The sequence below is a fragment of the Moschus berezovskii genome, chromosome 6 (assembly GCF_049115385.1).
Source record: "Moschus berezovskii isolate FMDL1 chromosome 6, NW_MosBer_1.0, whole genome shotgun sequence".
Lineage (NCBI taxonomy): Eukaryota > Metazoa > Chordata > Mammalia > Artiodactyla > Moschidae > Moschus > Moschus berezovskii.
Window position 1 is genome coordinate 63892757 of NC_142465.1, and position 18627 is coordinate 63911383.

The 18627-nt window shown below is 35.7% G+C and overlaps 2 protein-coding genes across 3 annotated transcripts; both read right to left on the bottom strand.

Moving 5' to 3' along the window:
- Nucleotides 1-3302: 3302 nt before the first annotated feature.
- On the bottom strand, nt 3303-5032 carry LOC129536286 (olfactory receptor 6C1). Of its 2 annotated transcripts, XM_088836711.1 has the most exons (2): nt 5014-5032; nt 3303-4249 (listed from the first exon to the last, which is right to left on the bottom strand). In XM_088836711.1, the coding sequence occupies exon 2, from the start codon at nt 4242-4244 to the stop codon at nt 3303-3305; it is 942 nt and encodes a 313-aa protein (XP_088692837.1). In that variant the 5' UTR covers nt 4245-4249; nt 5014-5032. The 2 variants fall into 2 exon arrangements, with proteins under 2 accessions (XP_088692837.1, XP_055251082.2); XM_055395107.2 differs by lacking the exon at nt 5014-5032 and having other exon boundaries at nt 3303-4244.
- Nucleotides 5033-13093: 8061 nt separating this feature from the next.
- LOC129536285 (olfactory receptor 6C3-like) lies at nt 13094-14053 on the bottom strand. The gene has a single exon (XM_055395106.2). The coding sequence runs from the start codon at nt 14030-14032 to the stop codon at nt 13094-13096; it is 939 nt and encodes a 312-aa protein (XP_055251081.1). The 5' UTR covers nt 14033-14053.
- Between the last annotated feature and the right edge of the window lie 4574 nt (nt 14054-18627).

Sequence of the window (18627 nt, forward strand, 5' to 3'; positions counted from 1 at the left end):
TATTTCTCCCAGCAATCTTGATTCCAGCTTGTGCTTCTTCCAGCCCAGCGTTCCTCATGATGTACTCTGCATAGAAGTTAAATAAGCAGGGTGACAATATACAGCCTTGACGTACTCCTTTTCCTATTTGGAACCAGTCTGTTGTTCCATGTACAGTTCTGACTGTTGCTTCCTGACCTGCATACAGGTTTCTCAAGAGGCAGGTCAGGTGGTCTGGTATTCCCATCTCTTTCAGAATTTCCCACAGTTTATTGTGATCCACACAGTCAAAGGCTTTGGCATAGTCAATGAAGCAGAAATAGATGTATTTTGGAACTCTCTTGCTTTCTCCATGATCCAGCAGAAAATATGGTAAATACTTTTAATGGAATAGTATTGGACTATTATTCAGTCTTAAAAAAGGAACAATATCCCAATATATAGAACAGCATGGATGAAGCATGAGGGCCTTATGCTAAGTATAATAAAATGTTATAAAATCATAACATTTTATGATACTTAAAAACTGCATGAATTCACTTACGTGATAAACCTAAAAATCTCAAACTCATAGATTCAGATAGTGGAATGGTGGTTGCCAGGAGGTAGAGGGAGAGGGAAATGTGGATATTGCTAATCAATTGACATAAAGTTTGTTATAGTTAACAACACTGTATTGTGTCTTTATATTTTAAGTGAATAAATCTCATATTATCACCTCAAAAGTATAATCTGTATATATCTGTAGTGGTTAGATATGCAGAAAAATGTTAATAATCATTATTATAATTTATTGATAGCTAATTATGTTATATTCTTTATAAATTCATTTTCATTTCTATAGTAAGTTTTATATACCTGGCTTACCTGAACTTACACCTGACTTACTCATGGGGAAATATATGCTTAGAGGTTACAGAAACCTTAAGTTTGTCAGATATTCACCTTATTTAATATACAAATTGTATTTGAGATAGGATAGAAAGAAATGGAGAACCCACTCTTAACTTCCCTTTAACATTTGAATCCCCTTCAATTTTCCATCACTCCCATCCTCACCCCTCCCTTTTTTAAAAAAGAAAACCTGTGGTATACCTCTCAAGTGTGTGTATCTCTTAATGATTATTAAGAATGTTGCACCACTAATTAGGTTTGTATTTTCTATTATTAAAATGTGGTTTATATGGGGTTTTTTTGTATCTGTAATCACTTCACCTATACACATACACCCACCTTTCCAAATACTTTAGGTACCTATTAAATCCTTAATAAGTGGAAGAGTATTTTAGCACATGAAATACTAATTTTCTATAAAAAGGGGAGATTTTGCTTTGTTATCAAGATTTTAGCTTCTGAAAAACTTAAGTGATTTTGTTATAAAATAGTGTAAGGTATAAATAAACAAATATTTTAGGGATTAAATAATTTAGTTATATGCCCTTTTTCAAACTAGTCCTGAACTTGGGAAGGAGCTGTGTATATATTTCAGCTAGATCAGAAAATGGAGCTTACTTTCTGTGGAAATGGAGAAAGTGAACTTAATCCTACATATCTAAAATGGTTATTTCTTCACCATATTCTACTACATATGTATGTGTCTACTGACGTCTATTGAGTTACTATGTGATTTGGAAATAAATAGTGATCTATCTAGCACTATATTTACAAAAGTACATATTGTTAAAAGTCTATGTTTTTAATTAATGAAGAAATTATTCAGTTCAGTTCAGTTCAATCACTCAGTCGTGTCCGACTCTTTGCGATCCTATGGACTGCAGCACGCCAGGCCTCCCTGTCCATCACCAACTCCCGGAGATTACTCAAACTCATGTCCATTGAGTCGGTGATGCCACTGAATCATCTCATCCTCTGTCATCCCCTGCTCCTCTCACCTTCAATCTTTCCCAGCATCAGGGTATTTTCAAATGAGTCAACTCTTTGCATGAGGTGGCCAAAGTATTGGAGTTTCAGCTTCAGCATCAGTCCTTCCAATGAACATTCAGGACTGATTTCCTTTAGGATGAACTGGCTGGATCTCCTTGCAGTCCAAGGGACTCTCAAGAGTCTTCTCCAACACCACAGTTCAAAAGCATCAATTCTTCGGGGCTTAGCTTTCTTTATATTCCAACTCTCACATCAGTACATGACTACTGGAAAAACAATAACTTTGACTAGACAGACCTTTGTTGGCAAAGTAATGTCTCTGCTTTTTAATATGCCATCTAGGTTTCTCATAACTTTTCTTCCAATGAACAAGTGTCTTTTAATTTCATGGCTGCAGTCACTGTCTGCAGTGATTTTGGAGCCCCCAAAAATAAAGTCAGGCACTGTTTTCACTATTTCTCCATCTATTTGCCATGAAGTGAAGGGACCGAATGTCATAATCTTTGTTTTCTGAACGTTGAGCTTTAAGCCAACTTTTTCACTCTTTTCTTTCACTTTCATCAAGAAGCTCTTTAGTTCTTCTTCACTTTCTGCTATAAGGGTGGTGAAGAAATTATTAGAACATTCCTTATTAAAGTGTGCCATAAATAATCTTTCTGTTTTTAAATGAAAATAATCACATTTTTCAACAAACAATGCAACATTTAAAAACATTTCCCCAGATAAATAGTGAAGGGACTTTCCTGAGGCTCTAGTGGCTAAGAATCCATCTGCCAATCAGAAGACACAAGTACAATCCCTGGGACAGGAAGATCCCATATACCATGGAGCCGCTAGGTCCCTCTGACACAACTACTGAGCCAGTACTCTAGAGCATACCAGCTACAAATACTGATGCCATGCACCACAATTATGAAAGTCTGCATGCTCCACAACAAGAGAAGCCACTGCAATAAGAAACCCATGCTCTGCAACAAAGAGTAGCTCCATCTTGCCTCAACGAGAGAAAGCCCACGAGCAGCAATGAAGATTCAGTGCAGTCAAAAAATAAATAATAAACAAATAAATTTTTAAAAAACTATAAAATGTTAAAAAGAGTTTCTGTCAAATCTGTAAATGAAATTAATAAGATTATATTTCCTGTGTTGAGTAAACTAAATATCACATCCAAACTCAAAACAGGAATTTATATTAAACAATTTTTAATTTAAGAAGTTGCAACTAACAAAATGTTCAGAAGAATGGGAGTCAGAAAGACATAAGAAAAATTATTTAAATTGAATGAGAAATATATAAACAATAATGATTTTAAACTTCTAGGAATAAAAAGAATAAACAAGGTTGACAGGGAAGCCATTGTGATTTGAATGTTATTAAAATTCTTGATTATATATTTTTTAAAGTTGCCCTGCAAAATGTCTCTAATTTATTATAGCACATCATTTCATTTGCTTCTGAAAAATAGTCTTTCTTGCCATGTCCATGAAGGCTTGCTTGACTTGATGATTCCGTAGGCTGTAAATGAATGGGTTCAGCATGGGGGCTACTGAGGTGTTTAGCACAGCCACTCCCTTGCTCAAAGACACCCTATCCTGTGCTGAGGGTTTAATATACATAAAAATGCAGCTGCCATAAGAGATGGAGATGACAATCATGTGGGAAGAACATGTGGAAAAGGCCTTTGTCCTCTGACTAGTAGAAGGAATTCTTAAAATTGTTCTGATGATGTATGTGTAGGACAGAATTACTAATGCTAAAGTGAACATTAGAGTAAAGACAGCGCAGGAAAACCCCATCATTTCGAGAAAGTTTGTGTCTGAACAAGACAGCTGAAGCAAAGGAGAAAAATCACAGGTAAAATGGTCAATGATATTAGACCTACAGTAATCAAGGTTTAAGAGCAACATGAGTGCAGGGAATATGATTAAGAATGAAACTAGCCAGGAAGAGAAGACAAGCAGTGTGCAGACTCTGTGATTCATGATGGTCATGTAATGCAGCGGTTTGCAGATGGCAATGTAGCGGTCATAGGACATGGCAGCCAGAAGGTAAAACTCAGTGACTCCCAAGAGAATAAAAAAAAATAACTGAGCCATACAATCATTAAAAGAAATGGTTTTATCTCCTGTAATAATGGTGGCCAGGAACTTGGGTACACTGACAGTTGTGAATAATACTTCTAAGATGGAGAAGTTTCTGAGGAAGAAATACATGGGGGTCTGGAGTTGGGCATCCAGCAGGGTCAGGGTGATAATGGTCAGGTTCCCAGTGACGCTGAGCATGTAGGTGATGAGCAGAAATACAAAGATCACAACCTGAAGTTGTGGGTCATCTGACAGTCCCAGGAGGATAAACTCTATTGTTTCCGTATGGTTTCTCATTCTTCAATAGCTTGTTTGCTTTTCTCCTTCCAGGAGACCTACAAGAGAAAGCACAAGGAATACACTAGAAGAGAGGATTACCAAATATCCTAGTGTAGACCTAGAATTTGATGAAATTAGTATGTCATTTCACCTTCAGGGGAAATTTAAAGCAAGTCGATAATGACAATGATCCTTAAGCTTCCTCTGTTTAATAAGTAAAACACTCTTTTATTAAGGGAAGTTTAAAACTATAAATATCACAAAACTTGTAGGGCAAGAATTTGTTCCTACACTTTTTCTGACACCAAATACTACCTGTAAACTTTCAGAAACATACCCACCAGGTTTCATGAGAATTATCTTTGTGCTAATATTCCAATGCCTACAGTTTTCCTCCTGTGTAACTTAAAAGTTTAATTATATTGAGAATCTTTAAAATGGAAAAGATATTGCAATTTTTAAATAAAAAATGACTATTTTGTCCTTGGCTTCTCTGGTGGCTCAGAGGTAAAGTATCTGCCTGAGATGCAGGAGAAGCAGGTTTGATCCCTGGGTTGGAAAGATCCCTGGAGAAGCAAATGGTATCCCGCTCCAGGATTCTTGCCTGGGAATGGACACAGGAGCCTGGCATGCTCAGTCCACAGGGTTGCAAAAGAGTTGAGCACAACTTAGTGACTAAACAACAACAAAACAGCAAATCAAGTTTTGTTAACACCCAGTTTTTTCCTTTTTTTAAGATTTTTATATGTGAACCATTTTTAAAATCTTTATTGAATTTGTTAGAATATTTTTTTTTCTGTTGAGGTTTTTTGGCCATGATGTGTGTGGGATCCTAGATTCCTCATCAGGAATCCAACCAGCACCCCCTTTATTGGAAGGCAAAGTCTTAACCACTGGACCACCGAGGAAGTCTTTCAGGTTTTTCAACTCTTACTACCTCACTGGAAGTCAGAAATGCTAAAGCCACTGCCACTGGCAACTGCAGGGTTTAGAGATAGAGGGGAAAATGAGATAAACAATAATGTAAGCTTAAGGTTGCTATCATCTTAATCCCTGGCAACAATTTATAATGTTACAGCATAACTGTGTGTCATCATTATGGACTTTATTCTCATACAACCTATTTCCCTTTATATTTAAAATATTACTTATATGTTATTATGATGATGATGATGATTAATAAGTAAGATAGTTGTCCTTCAAGGAAACAAATGTTAATAATATGTTTATTTGTATATGTTTTGGAAATAATGAGTTTTTTCTTTTTTGGGGGTGTAAAATTTAAATGATATTACAGAATACTGAGTTTATGTAGGTTTTAATCCAATTCACTTACTAGGTCTGAAAGTCACTCAATCCCTTCATGCCCCATCTGTAAATACACACTAATACAAGTCTATCAAATAAAGTTATTTTGACCATTAAATGAGCAAATACATGTGAAGCATTTTGAAAAATGCTTATCATTTAATAAAACCCCTATAAGACTTTGTTCAATGGAGAATACATTCCCTAACCACTGAGCTGAAAACATTTAGGATTTAGATGTTGTGCTTTGTAAAAACTTACAGCTAAGATAAGTAGTAGTACATAAATTTAGCACCAAGAGAGTCACATAAGAATAACAACAACAGCATAGAAAATAGAGTAGAATCACCTGACTGTAGAGTACCCAACAGGTATTCTGGGAAAGTGAATCTTATCCTCATTCTTCCAATTTGGGTACATGATCACTTCTCCCAACACAGTGTATCTGCCTTCTCTACCCATCGTTGCTCTCCTACTTTCCACAAACAATCCACTTCTCTCATCTTCAGCTAGGATTTGATCACCACATTTGAGGCATGTTAGATATTTGCCAAGACATCAACAATGCTACCAATGGCTGCTTCATTTCTCTGCTCCTCATTAATATTAGTAACCTTTCTGAGAAAGACTGTGAAGCTTATATTAAATAAAATACATGTATGTGACTAGCATTGAGGGTAGAATATTTGAATGATTTTCAAATCACCTTCTTCCTTATTCCCGAACAGATGTAATACTCATGGTATGAGTTCTGTAGGAATTTATATTCATCCTTTCAAACCCACCTCACTTACTACAGAATCTCCCATGAACTCCTCTCTAGACTGTGTAGGACAAAGTCTTACCTTCAAAGCTATGGCAACATGATCCAGTGCCTAGTATAGTGAGAGTAGATTTAAGATAAACACTTATCTATATAGTAATTAATTCTGATTTTGTTGTTGAATTTCATACTGCCACTAAGTGCAACTCTCCATTTTAAGCCAAATTCTAGACTATATTTCATATCAGTTCTATCTTTATTTATAAGATGCATTTTCCTACTTTACCTACTTTTCAGGATGCATTATCTGCTTAAGTTAAATATCCTGTATTGAGTAAATTTATAACAAAGAACATGTAAAAGAAGCTAAATTTTTGATTTATAATTTTAAAAAATTGTGAAATATTATTTCAAAATTAATGTCCTTAATTTCTTTACAATTCATTCTTTTAATGAACTCTACTCCTGCTCAGTGACATCACTCTTCCTTCATCAGGATTTGCCTTTCATTGAAAGCACTAGTTCTTCATAACACTTTGAACTCATAAAGTACATTCACATAAGCTGACAAATTTTGGTTTCAATCTCAAGATTGAAATTTCTGCAATAACCTACAGGCATTGGAGGGTCAAGTTTCTTTTTAATTATATTATTACTGTTATATGATGAACTATGTGTCATTGCACTGTATTTTTAAGCCTATTTCAACTTCATTATATATGCATTTTCCTCTTAACTTTCCTCATAATTTAAATTATTTCATGAATTATAATATCAGGATTTATACTTTTTGCTGCTGACTAAACTTATGACAGAATGTATGAAGAGCTGTGAAAAAGGATATTAATAGACACTAGAAGAATTCATATGAGCATTACTGGTAATGGACACTAACATAGCCAGTCTTTTAGGGCCAGAGAAAACAGGCTTAAGCAAACTCTAGCAAGAGATGATTTAACGTCATAAAATTGGGAGTGGTATATGAAACTTTGTATGTAAAAAAATTATAAAAATGCAATGGATTTTATTCATCTAACATCAAGTAAGCATGACAAAAAATCATCAGCATTCATTCCTTAATTCATCAGCCTTTTGAAGGAAACACATTTCAGTGTTTAACAGAGTATATAAGATTCCAAGAGATTTAAACCACCCCAAGGATGTATTCACGCAGAATATGAAGAATATCTCCAAGCATTTAACTCATGTTTTCAGCTTTTATTTCTGAACTCAAGTCCATGTTTCCCCCTGGAAGAATGTGGTTTAGGTTACTAAGCTTTGTATTTCCTTCCACTCATTTCATAAAAATCAATTCTTACTTGTTTTCTGAGAATCCTTGAGACAGATTCTTTGAGCTATTCAAAATTAAAATTAGCAATATTATTTCTAATTTGTTAGTAAGATGACTGCAAATCATCTTCAAAATGTCATTCTGAAAATATTCCTATATCCTGCCCTTCCTAAACCCCCATTATCATGTTAACATTGACAATGAAACTGTAGATAAATTTATGATTTCTTTGATACCCAGGTTGAAAAAGAGACTCCATATTAATGAATACATTCTTTTTAAAGGGATGAAAGATATTCCTTTGAGAGACTGAGATAGACATCTTAGATTGACTCCATTTTATTTCTTGTGTGCTTTACTGTTGTTGCTTTTAAAAATGCTTTTGTACACTGAGAGGAAAAATCTTTTAGTAATGCAATGACTTTGAAGGTATAGTTGGTACAACTTTTAATGTATCTACTAATTCTCTCTTCTTCAGTTAAACTTCATTGCAGGTCGTTAGAAAACTTTGACAAATCATACCAGAAAAGTAATGTGCCTCATTCATCAGATCATTATTTCTTTGTACTTCATGAGTTTAAAGGGTGTTTTAGGGTTTAGGTTAATGCAGTAAGAAAAGGGAAGTTGTTTAATTACATGTCTTATGTAACATTTAGTTTGGCTTCATATTATCTTGGACACTGCTCAATCATTCTGAACTTTGGGCCATGACACTGGGATCCTTTAAGAATTTCTCTCATCTTGAATGAAGCAAAGACTCCTCAGGAGAACCAGTCAAGTGGTTGGAAGGATTGTTTCATTAGATACATTTTTTTTTTCACAATTATTTTAGAGGACTATTTCCTTGAAGAAATCTGATTAATTTACATTTCTTTATTTCAATAGGAATAGGCAGGTTCAGTTCTTAGCATACGTACCAGTGTTCACAGAGACAACTCAAGGGGAAAAAGAGATAATAAATCACATTTAATAAGAAGTCCAGAAATAGTAACATTTATATCTTTAGAGGTTTGTAGTGAATATCAATTCGTAACCTCACACTTTCAGTTCATTAGTGATCTAAAATTTAAACATTGAAGGGAAAGTAAATCAACAAAATTATTATTATTATTATGTTAAAATTATTAACATGCTATTAATTCCTTAGTTATAGCATTCTAGGGTAAATTATTGTCACACAAAATATATGGGAATTTCAGTAAGAAAAACATGAATTAAAAATACAAATGGGCCATTTAATGGATGTATGACTCTGGATGAGCTATTTAAATTTTTAAGCTTCAGTTTCTGTGTTTAAAATGGAGTTGAAATTTCAAAAGTATTTCTTAGAAATAATTGCAATACCACAAGTAAAATTATTCTAAAATTATGTGGTACTTAATATATGTTAAGAAGGCTAATTTTCTTTATTTTTATTTACTTTAATTTTCTTTTGATTGTAATTAATTCTCAATGCTGGGAAGGTTAATCATAGCAATTGTGTTTTAGAAAAGGTATTACTTATTTCAGTAATAAGTAATTTATTACAGTAAAATAATAACTTTTGTATTTTTATTTCATTTAGCTCTTATAACATACATATGAACCTTTAATCTTTATTCCCAAATAAATAACTAGGCTAAGTTAGGTTATGTACCTTATATATTTTATATACCTAGCAAAGAATATACCAGAAATTAAAGTCTATGCTCTCAAATTACTGCAAAGCCTATATTCAGTTAGAAACAAACAACAGAAATAATAATTACCTGCCTTTATTTAATAATAAGGGCTTCCCTGGTAGCTCAGTGGTAAAGTATCTGACTGCCATTTCAGGAGACACTGGTTCGATCCCTGGGTTTGGAAGATCCCCTGGAGAAGGAACTTCCAAACCCACTCCAGGAGTCTTGCCTGGGAATTCTATGGACAGAGGAGTGACCTTAGGGTCACAAAGAGTTGGACATAACTGAGTGATTAACACTAGCACTTCCACAGCACAGTGAATCAGTTATACAAATGCATACATCCACTCTTTTTTAGATTCTTTTTCCATACAGGTATTACAGAGGATTGAGTATAGTCACCTGTGGTGTATAGCAAGCTCTTATCCTATTTAATTTGTTGAGTTTATAAGTGATAAATCACGGATAAAATTTGAGAGACTTTCACTGCTATCTATTTGCCAAACTTACCTCTGATTTTTGTACAAGTTTGCTAACATTCCAATGGCTGCAATATAAACATATTAGCAACTACCATGGCTGTAATCCATTTTTGCAAAGACCATTTCTTTTCATTGCACAAATTTGCTTCCTATTGTCAATGTTTTTGTCTTAAATTTCTCTTTTATTCAGAGAGGATATGTTTACTTGACAATAGAGAATGAGAAAAAGTAAATATATGCAAAATAAAAAATGTCAGGTGTTTAAAAACCCTCTGGAATCATTTCTGCATAGATTTTAAGTAGCACAAGCTACTTAATGTTTTATCTATTCTCTCTCATACAGGCTCAGGGGAACTAATTCAGCGAATTAAAATTGCCAGAACAGAAATGTGCACAAAACACGAAGGAATATAAAACATAATACACATTAGTATTGGAATTAGAAAAGAAAGCTTGAGAACAGTATCCAATGAGACCAAAATAAACAAACAAAAAAACAACACTAAGTGTGAAGACTTTTCCCTTGACATCATTTTTAGACAGATATTAGCAAACAATTATCTTAATTCCTAGTACAGATTTCTACCCAATACTCCATGTCATTTTTTTTAAACTGGTAATCTACCACATTTAACTAACTACATTCATTAACTCCACTATTTTTAATCTGTCTTCCAGTAAAAAATTGTGTTACCATTATACTGCTATACATTAAAAGTATAATAGTTTATACTTTTTTCGTACTCCTTCTGTTGCTCAGCACAACAGGAATTGAAGAGTATCTTGCTTTGATTAATGCTTTAATCTATATGCCAAGCATAACTTTAGGATTAGTACCTTGAAAGTGAAAGAGGAGAGTGAAAAGTTTGGCTTGAAGCTCAACATTCAGAAAACAAAGATCATGGCATCTGGTCCCATCACTTCATGGGAAATAGATGGAAAAAAAGTGGAAACAGTGTCAGACTTTATTTTTTTGGGCTCCAAAATCACTGCAGATGCTGATTGCAGCCATGAAATTAAAAGACGCTTGCTCCTTGGAAGGAAAGTTATGACCAACCTTGATAGTATATTAAAAAGCAGAGACATTACTTTGCCAACCAAGGTCCGTCTAGTCAAGGCAATGGTTTTTCCCGTGGTCATGTATGGATGTGAGAGTTGGACTGTGAAGAAAGCTGATCGCGGAAGAATCGATGCTTTTGAACTGTGGTGTTGGAGAAGACTCTTGAGAGTCCCTTATACTGCAAGGAGATCCAACCAGTCTATTCTAAAGGAGATCAATCCTGGATGTTCATTGGAGGGACTGATGCTAAAGCTGAAACTGCAATACTTTGGCCACCTCATGCGACGAGTTGACTCACTGGAAAAGACTCTGATGCTGGGAAAGGTTGGGGGCGGGAGGAGAAGGGGACGACCCAGAATGAGATGGCTGGATGGCATCACCGACTCTGTGGACGTGGGTTTGAGTGTACTCTGGGAGTTGGTGATGGACAGGGAGGCCTGGCGTGCTGTGATTCATGGGGTCGCGGAGAGTCGGACACGACTGAGTGACTGAAATGAACTGAACTGAACTGAAACACACCCGAGTAAAATGATGGGGGTGAAAGGCAATAGAATCATTCAGGTCCTTAGTAAACACTGTGCAAAATTTGCAGGTCCTTACAGAGTTTCAAATAAGTATACAGTCAAACATATAAACACTTTTTGTTTGCTTTTTCATAATGAGCTATCATATTGGTTATATTGGAGAAGGTGAGAGCAACCCACTCCAGTAGTCTTGCCTGGGAAACCCCAATGACAGACGAGCCTGGAGGGCTACATTCTATGAGGTCACAAAGAGTCAGACATGACTAAACAGCTGCAGCAGCATTGACTAATTAGGCAAATCACTCAGACAAATCACTCAAAATTTCTGAGCATCTATTTATACATTTGTGTAAGAGATAATCATGTCTAATTTGTCATACAGCCTGTCAGATGGCTCAGTGGTAAAGAATTTGCCTGCCAGTGAGGAGATGCAGGAGACTTGAGTTCGATCCCTGGGTCAGGAAGGTGCCCTGGAGGAGGAAATGGCAACCCACTCCCGTATTCTTGCCTGGGAAATCCCAGGGACAGAGGAGCCTGGTGGGCTACGGTCCATGGTTTGCAAAAAGTCGGACACTGAGCACACAGGCAATTTTCCATAAACCTGTAAGTTTACATAAGATATGAAGCAGAACATACTTAATTCAGCATATATAACGCAATAAATGCTCTCTATAGAAGAAATGTTATTCAAGAAATTCTTGTTAAATTTTCAGGTGGCATTAGAGTCATGGTAGCTAACTATTCCTTTTTATGTATTTATAAAAATAATGTAGATACATAAGGACAGTATATGAAATAAACATAACACATGGCTTCAGCATAACTAAGAAATATGAGATATTATGAACTAGTTATCTGAAAGTAGGAAAATAAATATCCAAGTACATCAGAAGAGTGGAAAGAACTGGACAGATACTGCAGATAGTGTGCAAAAAATATGGTGGTTGATTATTTGTTTCATATTTCACAACTTTAAGAAACTGCTATTATACAGAGTGAAGTAAGCCAGAAAGAAAAACATCAATACAGTATACTAACGCATATATATGGAATTTAGAAAGATGGTAATCTTAACCCTGTATACGAGACTGCAAAAGAGACATAGGTATATAAAACAGTCTTTGGGACTCTGTGGGAGAGGGTGAAGGTGGGATGATTTGGGAGCATGGCATTGTAGCATGTATATTATCATATGTGAAATGAATCACCAGTCCAGGTTGGATGCATGATACAGGATGCTTGGCGCTGGGGCACGGGGATGACCTAGAGGGAGGATACGGGAAAGAGGGAGGTGGGAGGGGGTTTCAAGAAAGGGAACACATGTACACCCGGGGCGGATTCGTGTCAATGCATGGCAAAACCAACCAATGTATTAATGTAAGGTAATTTGCCTCCAATAAAAATAAAAAAAAAGAAAGAAACTGCTATATTAGAACCAAAAGATAAAATTTAAGAGTAAGCTGATTAAAACAATGTTTACTCCTTTAGAAATTACCATATTAAATATTTTTATTAAATGTTAGATTTTTAATTATTCAGAATAATGAATAAAATAATTTGTGTTCTAAAGCTACTTGTTTTCTATTTGGAATTGTAAGTCAGTGATTATATGGAAGCTACAGATAGTTTGAGAGGAAGACACAGCATTGTCAGTTCCATTATAAAGGAAGTTTAAGCTAATGAGCTCAGCAATGCAGCAGTGCAGTTGATATCTGTGAGATGGAGCTAGGTGGATACTGTAGAAGTTAAATTGCATTCATTCATGTTAATACACACTTTCATTTATTTCTAGAAAATATCGCTTTATGAACCAAGTTTTTGAAAGCTTGTTTTACTTGCTCATTCCTCAAGGTATAAATAAAAGGATTTAACATGGGGGCAATTGAAGTGTTGAGAATAGCTACTCCTTTGGTCAATGAAGCTCTTTCTTTTGCTGAAAGCTTGACATACATGAATATACAGCTTCCATAGGAAATGGAAATGACAATCATGTGAGAGGAACATGTGGAGAAAGCCTTTTTCCTCTGAGTAGCTGATGGTATTCTCAAAATGGTGCTAATAATGCACACGTAGGATAGAATCACTAACGCCAATGTGAAGAGCAGAGTCACAAAAGCAAAGTAAAAGCCAATCATCTCTAAAAGCCATGTATCTGAGCATGACAGTTGCAAAATGGGGAAGTAATCACAGGAGAAGTGATCAATTATGTTGGAAGCACAGAAATCTAGCTGAAGGATAAGCATGAGTGGTGGAAAAATGGTAAGAAATCCCCCTAGCCATGAACTACAGACCAGCAAGGTGCAGATTTTCTTGTTCATGATGGTGGTGTAATGGAGAGGCTTGCAGATGGCAACATACCGATCATAAGACATGGCAGTGAGAAGGAAAAATTCAGACACACCCATGAAGATGAAGAAAAATAACTGAGCCAAGCAATTGTTATAGGAAATAGTCTTGGCTTTAGTAATGATTGCCCCCAAAAACCTGGGGATAGAAACACTGGTGAATGTAATCTCTAAGAAGGAGAAATTCCGGAGGAAATAATACATCGGAGTCTTTAGATGACAGTCTGTTAAAGTGAGGATGATGATGGTTAGGTTTCCAGCAACACTCAATACATAAGCTAGAAATAAAAAGATAAAAATGAAAATCTGAAGCTCTGGGTTGTCTGATATGCCCAAGAGGATGAATTCTGTAAGCATTGTGTGGTTTCTCATACTGATTTTATTGTCTTTAAGCCAAATCTGTTGGTATAAAACAAAACAAAGAATAAGTGAATAGTAAAGGAATTGAATATTTATTTATTTATTTATTTATTTTTTGGTAATTATTTTTTTTTGGAGGCAAATTATTTTACAATATTATATTGGTTGGTTTTGCCATACATTGACATGAATTCGCCCCGGGTTTACATAAGTTCCCCCTCCTGAACCCCCCTCCCACCTCCCTCCTCCCTTTATCCTCCCTCTGGGTCATCCCCGCATTCCAGCCCCGAGCATCCTGTAACATGCATTGACCCTGAACTAGTGATTCGTTTCACATATGACAACATACGTGTTTCAATGCCATTCTCCCAAATCATCCCACCCTCACCCTCTCCCACAGAGTCCCAAAGACTGTTCTATATATCTGTGTCTCTTTTGCTGTCTCGTATACAGGGTTATCATTTGCATCTTTCTAAATTCCATATATATGCGTTAGTATACTGTATTGGTGTTTTTCTTTCTGGCTTACTTCACTCTGGATAATAGGCTCCAGTTTCATCCACCTCATTAGAACTGATTCAAATGTATTCTTTTTAATGGCTGAATAATACTCCATTGTGTATATGTACCAAAGCTTTCTTATCCATTCATCTGAAGATGGACATCTAGGTTGCTTCCATATCCTGGCTATTATAAACAGTGCTGCAATAAACATTGGAGTACATGTGTCTCTTTCAATTCTGGTTTCCTCGGTGTGTATGCCCAGGAGTGCGATTGCTGGATCATATGGCAGTTCTATTTCCAGGTTTTTGAGGAATCTCCACACTGATCTCCATAGTGGCTGTACTAGTTTGCATTCCCACCAACAGTGTAAGAGGGTTCCTTTCTCTCCACACCCTCTCCAGCATTTATTGCATGTAGACTTTTGGATAGCAGCCATTCTGACTGGTGTGAAATGGTATCTCATTGTGGTTTTGATTTGCATCTCTCTGATTATGAGTGATGTTGAGCATTTTTTCATGTGTTTGTTAGCCATCTTTGTGTCTTCTTTGGAGAAATGTCTGTTTAGTTCTTTGGCCCATTTTTTGATTAGGTCATTTATTTTTCTGGAATTGAGCTGCAGGAGCTGCTTGTATATTTTGGAGATTAATCCTTTATCCGTTGCTTCGTTTGCTATTATTTTCTCCCATTCTGACGGCTGTCTTTTCACCTTACTTATAGTTTCCTTTGCTGTGCAGAAGCTTTTGATTTTCATTAGGTCCCATTTGTTTATTTTTGCTTTTATTTCCAATATTCTGGGAGGTGGGTCATGGAGGATCCTGCTGTGATTTATGTCGGAGAGTGTTTTGCCTACGTTCTCCTGTAGGAGTTTTATAGTATCTGGTCTTACATTTAGCTCTCTAATCCATTTTGAATTTATTTTTGTGTATGGTGTTAGGAAGTGTTCTAGTTTCATTCTTTTACAAGTGGCTGACCAGTTTTCCCAGCACCACTTGTTAAACAGACTGTCTTTTCTCCATTTTATATTCTTGCCTCCTTTGTCAAAGATGAGGTGTCCATAGGTGCGTGGATTTATCTCTGGGCTTTCTATTTTTTTCCACTGATCTATATTTCTGTCTTTATGCCAGTACCATCCTGTCTTGATGACTGTGGTTCTTTGAGAAGGTAAATAAAATTGACAAACCACTAGCCAGACTTATCAAGAAGCAAAGGGAGAAGAATCAAATCAATAAAATTAGAAATGAAAATGGAGAGATCACAACTGACAACACAGAAATACAAAGGATTATTAGAGAATACTATCAGCAATTATATGGCAGTAAAATGAATAACCTGGAAGAAATGGACAAATTCCTAGAAAAGTACAACTTTCCAAAACTGAACCAGGAAGAAATAGAAAATCTGAACAGACCCATCACAAGCACGGAACTTGAGGCTGTAATCAAGAATCTTCCAGCAAACAAAAGCCCAGGTCCAGACGGCTTCACAGCCGAATTCTACCAAAAATTTAGAGAAGAGCTAACACCTATTCTACTCAAACTCTTCCAGAAAATTGCTGAGGAAGGGAAACTTCCAAACTCATTCTATGAGGCCACCATCACCCTAATCCCAAAACCTGGTAAAGACCCCACAAAAAAAGAAAACTATAGGCCAATATCACTGATGAACATAGATGCAAAATTCCTTAACAAAATTCTAGCAATCAGAATCCAACAACATATTATGAAGATCATACATCATGACCAAGTGGGCTTTATCCCAGGAATGCAAGGATTCTTCAATATCCGCAAATCAGTCAACGTAATACACCACATTAACAAACTGAAAAATAAAAATCATATGATTATCTCAATAGATGCAGAGAAAGCCTTCGACAAAATTCAACATCCATTTATGATAAAAACCCTCCAGAAAGTGGGAATAGAAGGAACATACCTCAACATAATAAAAGCTATATATGACAAACCCACAGCAAACATTATCCTCAATGGTGAAAAACTGAAAGCATTTCCCCTAAAGTCAGCAACAAGACAAGGGTGCCCACTCTCACCACTACTATTCAACATAGTTCTGGAAGTTTTGGTTACAGCAATCAGAGCAGAAAAAGACATAAAAGGAATCCAAATTGGAAAAGAAGAAGTAAAACTTTCACTGTTCACTGATGACATGATCCTCTACACAGAAAACCCTAGAGACTCTACCAGTAAACTACTAGAGCTAATCAATGATTACAGTAACTTTGCAGGATACAAAATCAACACACAGAAATCCCTTGCATTCCTATTCACTAATAATGAGAAAAGAGAAAGAGAAATTAAGGAAACTATTCCATTCACTATTGCAACGAAAAGAATTAAATACTTAGGAATATATCTACCTAAGGAAACAAAAGACTTGTACATAGAAAACTATAAAACACTATTGAAAGCAATCAAAGAGGACACTAATAGATGGAGAAATATACCATGTTCATGGATTGGAAGAATAAATATTGCAAAAATGAGTATACTACCCAAAGTAATTTATACATTCAATGCAAGCCCTATCAAGCTACCAACAATATTTTTCACAGAACTAGAACAAATAATCTCACAATTTATATGGAAATACAAAAAACCTCGAATAACCAAAGCAATCTTGAGGAAGAAAAATGAATATTTAAATATTGGAATTATTCCATCCATCCATCCTGTCGCTCAGTCGTGTCCAACTCTTTGCGACCCCGTGGACTGTAGCCTACCAGGCTTCTCCGTCCATGGGATTCTCCAGGCAAGAATACTGGAGTGGGTTACCGTTTCCTTCTCCAGGGGATCTTCCCGACCCAGGGATCGAACCCGGGTCTCCCGCATTAGAGGCAGATACTTTAACCTCTGAGCCACCAGGGAAGCCTATTGGAATTATTAGCTCTCATTAAAGGAAGCACTGGACTTTTTTCCCTGTAAGAATATTTGCAATATCCACTCACTCCTGCTAAAGCAAAATACTTTACACATTGTCTATTAAAGAGTAAAATGTATTTACAGGTCTATGTTAAAAGTCCCTACATTAGTGATTTGACATAAAACTTCTACTACTAAGTCATTTCAGTCGTGTCCGACTCTGTGTGACCCCATAGACGGCAGCCCACCAGGCTCCCCCGTCCCTGGGATTCTCCAGGCAAGAACACTGGAGTGGGTTGCCATTTCCTTCTCCAATGTGTAAAAGTGAAAAGTGAAAGTGAAGTCGCTCAGTCATGTCTGACTCGTAGCGACCCCATGGACTGCAGCCTACCAGGCTCCTCTGTCCATGGGATTTTCCAGGCAGTAGTACTGGAGTGGCTTGCCATTGCCTTCTCCGTAAAACTTCTACATAGGACTAAATTTTCTATGTGAGCAAATATCTTTTAATTACATTTTCCCATATTTACTAGCCAAATCTGCAGTTTAGATAATTAAGACATTAGTTTCTAGTTTCCAGGATACTGTGCTTATAGGATTAAAATATCTAATTTTGAGTTATGGTTCTGATACTATGTACAAACTGTATTGGCTTAGGAGGTTTCAGTGGCAACTGATGACCCAATGACAATTCCTGATCTTAATAATAGCTGTGATTTTTTCTTAGTATATATTTCTTCAATATGCCCAAAATAAATAAATGTGTTTACAATCACATATACATAGAATTAGAATTGTCTTGCTTATAAACAAGAATAAAGTTCTAAATTACAGGAAAGAAATAAGAAATTAGAGACATTGACTAATACCCACATAGGGCTATATCAATATTTCATTTCTATGACATACTGATCCTTTTATATCATTTTTACATCTCTTTAAATTTACAGTCATCTCATTTTTTAAATTTTGCTATTATCTGTCTTTTTACCCTTATGTGTCTGAGGACAGGACAGGACACAAGAGGGAGACTTCTGATGCCAAAATATCCCATTAACTTCTTTCTAGGAGGCTAAATCATTAGAATAAATAAAATTCTGTTTAAAATTTACTGTCTAGTAGCCAAAATTGTTCAAAAGTAATCTACATAATTTTTATTTGTCTTGATCACTCTTTATTCTTAGCAACTAGAATTGTATCTGTGTGTAAGCTCTTATTAATATTTATTTT